The sequence below is a fragment of the Petaurus breviceps genome, unplaced genomic scaffold (genome assembly GCF_028583685.1).
Source record: "Petaurus breviceps papuanus isolate PSGF00001 unplaced genomic scaffold, PetGlider_PUasm1.0 126, whole genome shotgun sequence".
NCBI lineage: Eukaryota > Metazoa > Chordata > Mammalia > Diprotodontia > Petauridae > Petaurus > Petaurus breviceps.
The window spans coordinates 35,384,868-35,398,227 of record NW_027185655.1 but is presented as its reverse complement, the minus strand read 5'-3'; the positions used below and the strand labels follow the sequence as shown (position 1 = coordinate 35,398,227).

At 39.1% G+C, this 13,360-nt stretch overlaps 2 protein-coding genes across 2 annotated transcripts in view; one reads left to right on the top strand and one right to left on the bottom strand.

Moving 5' to 3' along the window:
- PAPSS1 (3'-phosphoadenosine 5'-phosphosulfate synthase 1) overlaps window positions 1–13,360 on the top strand; it is a 524,017-nt gene that overhangs the window by 34,247 nt on the left and 476,410 nt on the right. The window lies entirely within an intron of this gene.
- The window catches only part of HADH (hydroxyacyl-CoA dehydrogenase), a 58,350-nt gene that overhangs the window by 14,617 nt on the left and 30,373 nt on the right, over window positions 1–13,360 (bottom strand). Inside the window, exons 4-5 of the mRNA XM_069094851.1 lie at window positions 5,823–5,949; window positions 392–481 (exon numbers count right to left, since the gene is read on the bottom strand). Of these exons, the coding sequence (XP_068950952.1) occupies window positions 392–481; window positions 5,823–5,949 (217 nt within the window). The remainder of the gene's footprint in view (window positions 1–391; window positions 482–5,822; window positions 5,950–13,360) is intronic.

Sequence of the window (13,360 nt, the reverse complement as noted above, 5' to 3'; positions counted from 1 at the left end):
AGAGAGAGAGAGAGAGAGAGAGAGAGAGAGAGAGAAGGGAAAGGAAAAGGAAAGGAGAAAGGAAAGGAAAGGAAAGGAAAGGAAAGGAAAGGAAGGGAAGAAAAAGTATGAAGAAAGGAAGGATAAAAGGAGAATGAAAGAAGAAAGGAAAAGGGAAGAAAGAAGAAAGAAGGGGAAAGAAAAGGAGAAGGGGAAGAGGAAAGGGAAACAAAAAAAAAGATAAGGAAAAGGAGAACAGGAAGGAGAAAGGGAATATTTTTCTAATCATATCTAATCACTAACAGATTTCTTTTTCGACCTAGAAAATGACAAATACTCCAATGGAGGAGAGCTAAAACCCCTAAAATTCCAGATTAAAGCCCACCCATTCCCCAAACTACCCCCAGCTTACCTTGCAAGATACTGGATTCTTTCCCAAAGCTTTGCTAAAGTCCACAAGAGATTCAAATGTTTTCTGGCTCGTCATTGGTGTCTTGATGACCTGGTAATACAAAGCATAAAATGGTAATGGCCTCAAAGTCGTTCAAATAGAGACATTAATAGGACAAAATGAGGAAATGATCAATAGCAATGGACCACAAAACCCTATAAAAGCAAGGGCAAAACTAATCTGTATGTATCATTGCTCATACCCTAAGTGAGTTCCAAGGTGAAGCCTAATAGCAGGGCTCTGCTGTATAAAGAGCCATAGATTTAGGATGAGGGAACCTATGCTCAAATCCCAGCTCTACCAGTAAGACCTAAACTCACCTAATCTTCCTCGGATTTGATTTCCTCATCTGTAGGATGAAGAATCTCTAAGGCTCCTTGCTTACTCTCTACCCAATTATGAACATTCTTGATACATTGGCAGGCCATTTTAGACCACCTCTACCTTTCTCTTCTCTTGGCTTCCCTGACATTTCACTTTCATGAGTATCTCTACTTAGCTCTCCGACCATCCCTCCCCATCTCCTATTCTTCCTAATATTCCTCTTCTTCCTCCTTAAATAATGGTGCTCTCTCTTCCACCCATCAACGGTTCTATCCTTGGCTAATGCTGTCTTCTCTCTCTTTTCTCTTCCCTCTTGAGCTCATCTACTCTCAAGGCTTAAATAATCACCTCTAGGCATGAGACTTGTGAATCTTATCTCCACCCCAAGCTCTGTCCAGAGCTCCAACCCTGTATCTAGCTGGAGGAAGCTTTAAACTCAACACATTCACAACAGAATACCCCTTCTCCCACAAAACACTCCCCCCTCCTCCTACATTCCTGATGCCTATTAATCACAGGAGGCATAGTGAAAATCATTTAATTCAACCCTTTCATTTTCAATGAAGCAACTGATAATCAAGAGAGATAAGGGACCTATCCAAAGTCACACATCTAATGAGCAGCAGAGCTGAAACTGGAACCCAGATTTGTCTCTAAATAAGTACTTTTCACCCTAGCCCATACTACCTCTCACCAAACACTGTCCAATTCAATTTCCAAATCCTATTGATTCTAAATCTTGATAGTATCTCTTCTTTCTTATTACCCCCCGTTTCATTCCTACTATAATCAATCTGATCCAGGTCCTCCTTTTATCCCACCTAAACTATAGACTCCAGTTCACCCTTCACATCCAGGTAATCTTTTGAAGGTAATAACTACTCTAATGCCTATCATTCTTTTATTTTAAAACCTCTAATGGCTCCCCATTGCTTAGCTAACAAAATGTAAATCCCTGAATTCTGGCTTTCAAAGTTCTGTGCAATCTGGCTCTATTCCAATTTTCCAACCTTATTTCATACTCTTTACTTTTTCATATACCATATTGGCAAGTCAAATAAACTCTCCATGCCTCAGTTTCTCTACCTATAAAATGGGTATAATAGTGCTTGGTACATCTTTTCCTCAGAGGGATGTTGTATAATTTAATGACTTAATGTCTGTAAAGGGCTTTGAGATCCTTGGATGAAAGATGCTATATAAACATAGAGTATTATTATAAATCATGTTTTAATGTGATCATGAATTAGTTAAAAGCATGGGGTGTGGTAGTATGACTAAAAAAAGGCTAAAGTACCACCTGGAGGGAGATGGAAAAGAGGGGAGGAGAGGAAGAAGAATTAGAGTCCATGCTGGAGATATCAAATATTGGGAAGAAATCCAAAGAGACTATATTCTAAAGAAAAAAATTCTTATCTCAGTCATATCTGATTAAAGAAATGGTTAGGACAGTAAAGCTGGTGGGTGCTAACAGGCCTGAAATTTATGTAACAACTTCTTCACTCAATGTCTGGTCAAAGACCCAAGGGAGAAAAAAATGATCTGGGGGATGATCAGGATGGGGGCATTGTGTTTTGTAAAGAATCTAGTTCTATTTTTAGTAGTAGAAAGGTTGGCAAGGAAGAAAGTGAAGGCATGTGGTCCCCCCCGCATAAAGGAGCAGCAAAATGGTTTTTGAAATGGTCCCCTTAATTTCTGTGTTCAATAGCCAAAGGAAGCTATGTATAAATGATAGCTAAAGTTCAAAACTGGGTAATGTAAACATTAATGTGGAATTAATTATTGAAATAACATGGAGGACAGAATTTCTGAATATTTTCAGGATAATGTCAACTTCAGTTACACAGCTAATACAGGCATTATCTTGCTAAAGAAAAAAATGGACATTATTGTAGGCATCAATGCTAGCTAAGTTTGGACTGATAATTTACAACATAGACATGTTGTATGTAACACACACACACAAACACCTAAAAAAATGTTTAACATTTTCCCCAATAAAAAAAAGGAATGGATGGTCCCAGTTCAACATATCAGGAAGCTGCCCATGTATAGCTTCAGAAAAGGTGACTTTCATAAAATTAGAGAATTTGGAACCAGAAGAGGACTTAGAGATTTGGGGGATTCTTAACCTTTCATGTGTCATGAGTCCTTTGGTCCCTTCTCAGAAAAATGCTTTAAAATAAATGAACAAAAATATAGAAGATTACCAAGGAAACCAAAGGTATTCGAAAAGTCAAGAGTGAAGGGAGACTATATGGAAAAGGTACCAGAGAAGTGAATTTAGAAGCAAGGATACAGGACGGGTTGAAGGAAGGCTAAGGCACTCTAAAGGGGACAGTGATAATTTCAAAAAACGAAAACTCCAGACACCAATGTTGTTTCCCAGGAAAAGCCATGTCACAAGTCTCCACGGCTTCCCTTGGCTCCCATCACCCTGGATGTGGGATGCCTTCCCCCACACTTCGCATGGCAATAACTCCTCAACCATGGAATAAATACTATTTTAATAGCTGCTACTCTTCAGACACTGTTATTAGTCCTTGTAAAAGGCAAGTTGCTACATTTTCAGGTGCAAATTGTCTATTGTGAATGCATCTCCCTTTAAAACAGAGTCTCTAAGCAACCCAACAAAAGCGACACAGCAAATGATTAGGCATCATTGTAGACATCCCTCCCTGGCCATTTGTTCCCAAATGCCTCTGGCCTAGGTGAGAAAGTTCAAAGCCACAACAGCTATTTTTAATAGTGCTGTTCACAATTACATGAGATCCCAGATCTATGGTTGGAAAGGACCTTACAGGTCATGGAGTCCGAATCCATCACTGTACAGATGGGAAAACTTAGGTCCAGAGAATTTAAGTGACTTGTCACAAATAGTAAATGGCAGGGCCAGGACTGGAACCTGGGTCCAGTTCAGCACTCTTTAATTGGACTTTTCCTGCTGGATGATTACATTAGTATGAATTTCTCACATTAGGAAAAGTCCAAATAAATTCACACCAAGAGCGGTGAAGATGGGAAGTACAACCCGTTGCCTTCTAAGCCAGTCTTGTCCAGTAAGACTGTCATGTGTTGGATCTGAGGGAAATTTAAGTAACCCCTCTGGAGTATCATCAAACAAGGGGAGGGCTTTTTATTTTCTTTCTTTTTTACATTTAATTTTAATTTTTTTCTCAATTACATATACATAAAATTTTTTAACATTTAAAAAAATTTTGAGTTTCAAATTCTCTCCCTCCCTTCCCTTCCCCCTTGAGAAGGCAAGCAATTTGACATACACACACACATACACACATACATACAGTCATGCAAAACATTTCGATATTAGCCATATTGCAAATGAAAACACAGATCAAAAAATAAACTACCTAAAGAGTAAAAAACTCAAGAATAATAAGGTAAAAAAAAGTATATTTTTTATTGTATATGTATAGCCTAAATCATTTTTTTTTGCTGTCTTGGAGAAGAAGGAGGGAGGGAGGAGAAAAAAATTTGGAACTCAAAATTTTTAAAAAGTGAATGTTGAAAGCTATCTTTACAAGTAATTGGAAAAACTAAAATACCTTTAGGTGAGGAAAAAGTATATTTCCATATGTATTCCAATGCCATCAGTTCTTTTTTTGGAGATGGATAGCATTTTTCATTACAAGTCCATCAGAATCATCTTAGATCATTGCATTGCTGAGAATATCTAAGTAATTCATAGTTGCTCATTGTACGATAATGTTGTTACTATGCACAATAGTCTCCTGGTTCTGTTCACTTCACTTTGTATCAATTCATATAAGTCTTCCCAGGTTCTTGAAACCATCCTGCTCGTCATTTCTTATAACGCAGTAGTATTCCATCACAATCATATACCGTTACTTGTTCAGTCCTTCCCCAGTTGATGGGCATCCCCTTGATTTCTAATTCTTTACCACCACAAAAAGAGCTGCTATCAATATTTTTGTAGATATAGGTCTTTTTCCTTTTATATCTTTGGGATTTAGGCCTGCTAGTGATATTGTTGCATAAAAGAATATATATAGTATTACAGCCCTTTGGACATAGCTCTAAATTGCTCTCCAGAATGACCATACCAGTTCACAGCTCCACCAACAGTGCATTAGTGTCCTTATTTTCCCGCTTCCCTTCTAACATCTGTCATGTTTCCTTTCTGTCACAATAGCTAATCTGATAAGTATGAGGTGACATTTCAGAGTTGTTTTAATTCGCATTTCTCTAATCCACAATGATTTAGAGCATTTCACATGACTGTTGATTTGTTCTTCTAAAAACTGTCTGTTCATATCCTTTATTTATTTATCCCTAGGGAACAACTAGTATTGTTTTAAATTTGACTCAGTTTTCTTTATATTTGATAAACGAGATCTTTATCAATTTGCTACAAAATGTTTTCCCTGGCTTCCTGTTTCTTGACTGAACTGCTTTCACTTGTGCAAAAACTTTTAAATTTGATATAATAAAAATTATCTATTTTACATCCCACAATGCTCTCTATCTCTCTTCGGTCATGAATTCTTAAAGAGGACTGCTTTTACTAGTTGCCTTCTTTAACCTTCAGGCTAGACCATTCCTATACTACTCACAATCCTACAAACAAATACAGCAGCCCATTAGATGACCAGCAGCAAAATCTTTTATGCTATTGGTGTAAGCATAGGACTCAAGAACTTAAGGCCCAGTTATCTCAGTGGTTCTCTTCCTCATTCATTCTCTGTCTTCTCTTATTTGTATCCTCCCTCATCCCTCTCTTCTTCCCACTTTTTCTTCTCCCTCCTCTGAAAAGATAGGCTTCCCAAGAGATGGAAACATCATATCTGAACACAAGAAAAAACCAAGTCAAAAATAACAACCAAGGGGCGGCTAGGTGGTGCAGGGAATAGAGCACCAGCCCTGGAGTCATGAGGACCGGAGTTCAAATCCAGCCTCAGACACTTAATACAAGAACTAGTTGTGTGACCTTGGGCAAGTCACTTAACCCCAATTGCCCTCCGAAAAGCAAAGAAAAAAAAGAATAACAACCAAGCAAATGCATGTGCTTGTATATACAAATACAAACCTCTACCAGCTTCATCATGGGCACGGGGTTGAAGAAATGGAGCCCCCCAAATCGGTCTTGCCTGGTGGTAGAATTGGCTAAGTCTGTGATTTGCAAAGAGGAAGTATTGCTGGCAAAGATCGTGTGTCTGCAGAGATGAAAAAAAAAACAAAACAAATAGGATGTTCAAGTGATTTTATATATATTATTAGCAATGACAAGGACCTTATGTCTTAAGTATACCACACTAGATAGTTACTGACTCTAGGTATCAGCTAATTCGTCCTCTTTGGGGAAAAGGAAGAGAAGAAACAAGTGTATTCCCCCTGAAACACATCATATGATCTCAGGTTTGGATATAAATTAAGTCAATCTATGATTTTAAAGGCAAGTCAGTCCCCTTATCACTCTTTTTTATATCCTAAATCACATGGAATAGAGAGTAAAAATTCTCTTGTTCTGTGCATGGTTTAACAAAATAAAAAATTACAAAGATAAATGGACATTTTATTTTATTTTTATTTTTTGCTTTTTTTTGGAGGGGGGAAGGTAGGGCAATTGGGGTTAAGTGACTTGCCCAAGGTCACACGGCTAGTAAGTGTTAAGTATCTAAGGCCGGATTTGAACTCAGGTGCTCCTGACTCCAGGGCCAGTGCTCTATTCACTGCACCACCTAGCCACCTCTGGACATTTTATTTAATTGTCCCAAATTCAGTAATGAAAGAAAGAGAAAAAATTCAGTAAAACCTAGTTAAAGTGGGATATATTTTTTTTTAAGTAAACACAATCTAGAAACTATTTTACTGTATCATGATAAAGTCACGAACATAGTCAGGTCAACAAGTTTAGTATGGGTCAGAAACCATGTTACGAGCTAAGGATACAAAAAAAGAAAAATAGTCTCTGCTTTCAACATGAAAACAAACAAGATAAACTTCAAGTAATCAACAGAAGAAAGGTTGTGGAATTTAGGGGTATTGGGAAATACTGCTTGTAGAATGTAGAATTTGAGGAGGGACTTAAAGGAAGCCAGGAAATAGAAGGGGAAGAGGGGAAGATTCCAGGCAGGGAAACAAAGAAGTAAGCACACACAAAGTAGGTGACAAGGACATTAAAGTCACTGGATCATAGAGAACAGAAGGGTGAAAGGTGTAAAACAACTGGAAAGGGAGCAAGAATTTTAAAAGCCCATTTAACAAATTAAAACCACTTAAGTTCGTAAGATCACAGGGATAGAGTTGTTAAGGAGCTTCAGAGGTCACCTCATCTAAACCCCTCATTTTACAGAAGAGGAAACTCAGGGATGTTATGTCATTTTTTTTTTTAAAGCAATCGGGGTTAAGAACTTGCTCAAGGTTACACGGCCAGTTATTCCTGGGTGTGGTGCTGAGTATCTGAGCCCGGATTTGATCCAGGTCATCCTGACACTGTAGCCAGTGCTCTTATTCGCTGAGCCACCTGGCCACCCCGATGTTATGTCATCTTCCCAAGGTCACACAGATAGCGACGGAGCTGAGATTCCAACATCGGACCCCCTATCTCCAAACCCAGTATCCTCTCTGCTGTACATTCCAACCTAGAAACTGAATGTTTTCATTTTACAAAAGGACTTCTCACCTACAACATGACAGTGAGCTATCCCTATGTCTTCATCGTTGTGGAGTTGTTTCAATCATGTCCGACCCTCAGTGACTCCATTTGAGGTTTTCTTAGCAAAGATACATTTCTTTCTCTAGATCATTTTACATATGAGGAAACTGAGGTAAATGAGGTTAAGTGATGGCTACTAAATGTCTGACGCCACATTTGAATTCAGGTCTTCCTGACTCTAGGCTGGGTCCTCCATCCATTACCACTTAGCTGCCCCATGTCCTCCCAGGACTACTTAGAAGAATCCCTGGCACCATCTCTAGTCATCCTGATCTTGTCACTGCACCCAGATAGCTCCAGAGGAGAAAGTGAGGCAGGTTACTTTACACAGCCCTCCCTCACTTAAGTCCAATTCATTTGCAAGTCAGGGCATCATCTTCCTGATGTCATGGCCCTCTTGGAGAATGAAGGACAAACAGCAAAGAATCCTACCATCAGAAGGGCAGACTTGTGTGGTTACAGAAATCTGGTAAGGACATCAACTCAGAATAAACCTATATTTAAAAGAAACTTCCATTCAGGAAACTCTAATGGAACATTTGCCTTTTTTTCCCCCAAATAATTTTTTAATATAAATGATCTCCCTTTTTGAAATACAGGTCAGAAAAAATTTCCAATTAAATTTTAGGAGAAATGGAATAAGACTGTGACTCAGGATGCAATCTCTCCCCCCACTCCTTCTAGATTAATACAAAATGCAACATTTGAAGGCTGGATTACAAGTACCAACGGAGAAATGAAAAAATTTCCTTTTTTAAAGAAATCCAAATATAGTTTCTTGTTCCTATTGTGCCACCTTGTGGAAAAACAGGCAATGAGCAAGTCTACAAGAGGCAGGCTGAAAATACCTGATGAAGCCAGGTCACTGGAAGGAGAATGAGAATCAAAGGCTTGGCCTCAAGGAGGCGGTCATGATTTGTCTGAAATCTCTCTAGAGGAGATACAACCCATTCTACTGGGGCAGAATCATTCAGTCACTAAAAGGATGATGGGCGAAAAAGAAAAACAATGTACCACAAAGAATGGTTGCCCTGGCACTTTTTCACCATTTTGTTTTTGCTCAGTTGTATCCCAACTCTATGTGATTTTTGCCAATGACATTTTCTTGGCACGGAGTGGTTTGCCATCTCCTTCTCCACCATGTCCCAGTTTTACAGATGAGGAAACAGAGGTGTCCAAGGCTGGATTTGAACTCAGATTCTTCTGATTCCAGGCCTGGTGCCACCTGACTTTTCACCTATTACCCTACTTCTGACTTGGGCTTTCTATTTATGCTCAATCATTTGCAGGCCACTTCCTGTGTGACACTGGGCAATCTCTTACCTTAAAGTGGGGGGTTGGTCTTGATGGCCTCTCTGGTTTCTTCCAGATCTAAGTCTTTGATGCTATGATCCTGTCCTTTGTAAAAAGTCTAGTTTTCCATCTCTCCAGTTAGATTTAAACTACCTCAAAGCCCGAGGCTGTGCTTGTTGTTGTGGCGGTGGAATTATGTCCATGGTCCCATGGACCATATTGTCCATGGGGTTTTCTTGGCAAAAATATTGAAGTGGTTTTCTATTTCCTTCTCCAGTGGCATTCATTCATTCATTCATTTATTTATTTGCCTTTTGTAGGGCAATTGAGGTTAAGTAACTTGCCCAAGGTTATGTGACTAGTTTTTTTTTTTTTCTGTGGGTGTTAAGTGTTTGAGGCTGGAACCGAACTCGGGTCCTCCTGACTCCGGGGCTGGCATTTTACTCTCTGTGCCACCTAGCCGCCCCTGTACTAAGTATTTTTACAAATATCTCCTTTGATTCTCACAACAACCCTCCAAGATAGGTGCTTTTATTATTCCCATTTCATAGTTAAGGGGACTGAGGAAGACAAAGGATAAGGGACTTACCCCTCCCCATGCAGCTAGCAAGTATCTGAAGCCAGATTTAAATGCAGGACTTCCTGACTCTAGACCTCGGAATCTATCCCACTGCATCACTAGTACCTCCAAAGTCTCTTCCAATGTTTTGTGTGACTGCACATGTATAATCTATATCAAACTGCTCACCATCCCAGGGATTAGGCTGCACACGTATAACCTGTATCAAATTGTTTATTATCCCAGGGAGGGGAAAGAGAGAGGGGTCGAATTTGGAACTCAAAATTTTTAAAAAGCAAATTTTCAAAATTGTTTTTACACACAATTTGGGGGGGGGTTGTTTGGAGGGAAACATAACTTTTTCTTTTGATTATCTTTAAAAAAAAGGAATAAAATATAAACTCCCTTTCAGCTCTGATAACTCAAGTTACCACCACCTTAGGAAATAGATTAGCTTGTCACTGATGTTATTTGTCAAAAAACACAAACTTTTTTTTATAAGATCCCAGAAGAACCATAGACTGTTAATGCTAAATGTGAACTCAGAAATCAATCATAGCTGAGCCTAGACTTTGAGTTAGAAGTAGGACAATTAGTTTAATTCCTTCATTTTACTGCTGAGTCACACAAGACCCAGAAAGTTTGAATGATTTGCCCTAGATCCCTTACTAGAGCTAGTAAGTGATCCCAGGTCTCGTTTCCAGTTGGTTTCTTGGTGCCAGTAACCACCACTGATAATGAACCCATGTTTCAGAGAGGTCACTTATCTCTAGCACCAGACCATCTCACAGAAGCACAGGGGCTGGCTATTATTAGAGTGGTTTTACACTATCTATGTTCTGTTGAGGGTAGGGCTTCTCCGCTCACCTTTTCCATCTGTGGTGGTCTTTCCACCTGGGGTTGATCTCCTTAGAAATTTGCTTGCTGAAAGCTGTTTGAGAAAGACTTTGTTTTCTTATAACCTCATCCTGACTTTCCATTCTAGCAGAGAAGGCTAGTGTTCCTAGCCAGAATTGTGTTCTTGGAAGTAGATAAGGCCAAACAGCAGGCTACTCGAATAAGCTTAACTATCAGAGAAAGAACTAAACCAAGTGTGGGGAACCTGCAGCCTCGAGGCCACATGTGGCTATCTAGGTCCTTAAGTGCAGCTCTGACTGAATCCCTTTAATAAAAGGATTTGTTCTGTAAAACCAGGACTTAGTCAAAAGGCCACATCCAAGGACCTAGAAGGCCACACGTGGCCTTGAGGCCAACATTTAGATGCTGAATTGATCTTAGTCATAAGACCTAGGAAGCGATCTATATACACAGGGTAGAGAAAACAAATACTGTCCTCATTCCTTTCCTCGATTTTCACTGCATCACTTATCCTAGACAGTTCCAATGGCACCCCTTGGCACTTAAGAAGGCTATCTGGTGCCAGCTCACTACACCTGACTCCCCTTCTCTGGAGGGGTCAAAGGAAAGGGGAGGTGAGTTTCAACCTGACCAGAGTTATAAAAGGCCAATCTTTGGGATTAGTAAATAAAGGACCGGTCAGGACCTGGATCAAAGCCAATCTGAGGCAAAAATACTCTGGTAGGTAGCTAAATATTCTTTCTTCCCATTTCAGACAGCTGCATTAGCCTACTAACTTAATTATAGGAAGTTACTAATAACTAGAAAAGAAGTATTGTCTAATGCTAGACTTGAAGGCAAGAAAACTTGAGTTTAAATTCTACTTCAGACACTTACTAGCAGTGTGACCTTGAGCGAGTTAAAGACAACCAGTGTTATCTTTAACCTCTGCCTGAGTTTCCTCATCTATAAAATGAGAGGGACTGAGGGTTCCCTTTCAGCTCTGTGATTCTAAAATTCTTCTCTAATACTGCAAAACTAGATAAGACGTATTACACACACAGCCCAAAAAAGAAGTATAGTATGAACCAAATGAAAATGTAACTGGGAAATATTTTACACAATAAGAATAAAACAGATAATATTACATTTTAAAACTATGTCAGTATGCAGCCTACAGAGGATTTGTTTCTGTTTGAGTCTGACATCCCTGGTCTAAACTAGATCTCCAAGGTTTTTTCCAGATCGAGTTCTGTTCTATGATAGTCTCTTCCCTTATTCCTGTAACCCTCCTTGGGTACTTGCTTTATTAGCCAAAATGAATCTAATTGCTCTAAATATGAACCATTTGGGCAAGATCTTTGGGGCAGGAGAGGTCCTTCCTCAGAATGACTGACCTATGTTTTAGGGAGAAGGGAGGACATCCATAAGTTTTGATAGGCAATTTTTTTCCCCAAGTTTGTCTAAATTTATGATGTGACATTTTATATCTTGAAGATGTTCCCCTTTTGTATAATGTATATTGTCTTAGTCTAAATCTAATTTCTTCCATTTTGCTGTCTGTTTCCAGTAGATTAGGTCAAATTTTAAGTCCTTATCCCAGTAGATGGGGTCTTTATGTTTACTCAATACTGACTACTGGGGTAGTAGATATATTTGTATCTAACTAGTTTTTCTAATCCAAGAAGAGCCTAGAGTTCAAGGCTCATTCTTCTCTGGCAGGTGGCACCCATAGCCTTAATTTTTCCAGCAGGAAGGAAGAAAATAAGCATTTATGAATTATTAATTTATATAATTAATATTATATATTATTAATATTATTTTAATTAATATATAAATTGTATAATTAGTAATTAAGAAAATAAACATTTGCCCCAGGCACTGTGCTCAGTGCTTTATAAAGATTATTGGATTTGGTTCTCATGATAACGAGTTAGATGCTATTATTGTCTGTATTTTACAGCTGAGGAAACTGAGGCAGACATCAGGGTTATACAGTTAGTAAAGCTGTATCTGAACTCTGGTCATCCTCACTCCAAGACTAATTAGCCACTCCTAAGAAGGGCCCCAACAGGTAATCCCATGTGGTTCCTTCCCTACCTTCCTTCTAAATGACAACATTTTCTTGGATTGGTAAGGGTAAGTAACACTAGTTATTTCTGTGAACTCATTACTATTTATACCTGGTACCAGGCATCACACTGGTGATTATATGTGCCATCAACAACTATCCTTGTATTGCAGATTTCATATGATCGCTGCCTTTAAGAGGGTGCTCCCTGTTAAAGCCTGTGGCTTCCATAGCAAAAAAAAAAAAAAACAAAACAAGAAAGCAAAATAAAGTGATAAGGAACACTAATTTTAGAATCACAGAGCTAAAAGGGAACACCCAGGGGTCTTCTAGTTCAGTCCCTCTCACTTTGCAGATAAGGGAGATGAAATGAGAGATTACCCAGAAGGATGAAGTGAGAAATATCTTCAATTTCTAAGGGTAATGAAACATTTTGACATCTACATTAACTCTACTGGAAGAGATGTTACTGCTGATGATTCCTCTCTGGTCCAATGTGCTGAACACCCAAATACCCATTTGTTTCCCTCTTACTGACATAGGTCCTATTTTCCTCTTAAAGATGGATTGAGCTGAACAAATAGTCCATCATGGAGCTGATCCAAGACAATAAAGGATAGGGACTCATCCTGTGATTCCTCTGAAGTCCTTTGTAAGGAAATTCCCCTTTACCAGTGCAGGCCAGCACTTTTTCTGCAACTCAGTCTTAGATAATTGTTTAGAGCACTAAAGAAATTAAGGGACTTGCCCAAGGTCAAGATGGGACTTGAACCCAGGTCTGTCCAGTTCTGAGGCCACTTTTATCCTCTACTTTATGTTGCTTCTCTAACAATGAAAAGCCACATCTAATCCAAAATGGACTCCTCACTGTTTTCTGACTTTGCCCCATGTTTTCCTCCTTCCTTCCTTTGCCTCTTCCAAGAATTCCTTCTCACTACCATTTCCATCTGTTGAATGCCATCCATCCTTCTTGCATGGAAGCACTTCACAAGAAGTATTCCCTTCCCTGTTGCCTCTTCCACTGAAGCCTTCCTGATGCCCCATGACTGATGAAGTGGGAGTCCTTCGTTTGAACTACGCTAATGGCATATGGGGGTAATAATTTGGAATCAGACGATCTGAATTTAAATCTGGGCTCTGCCACTTGCT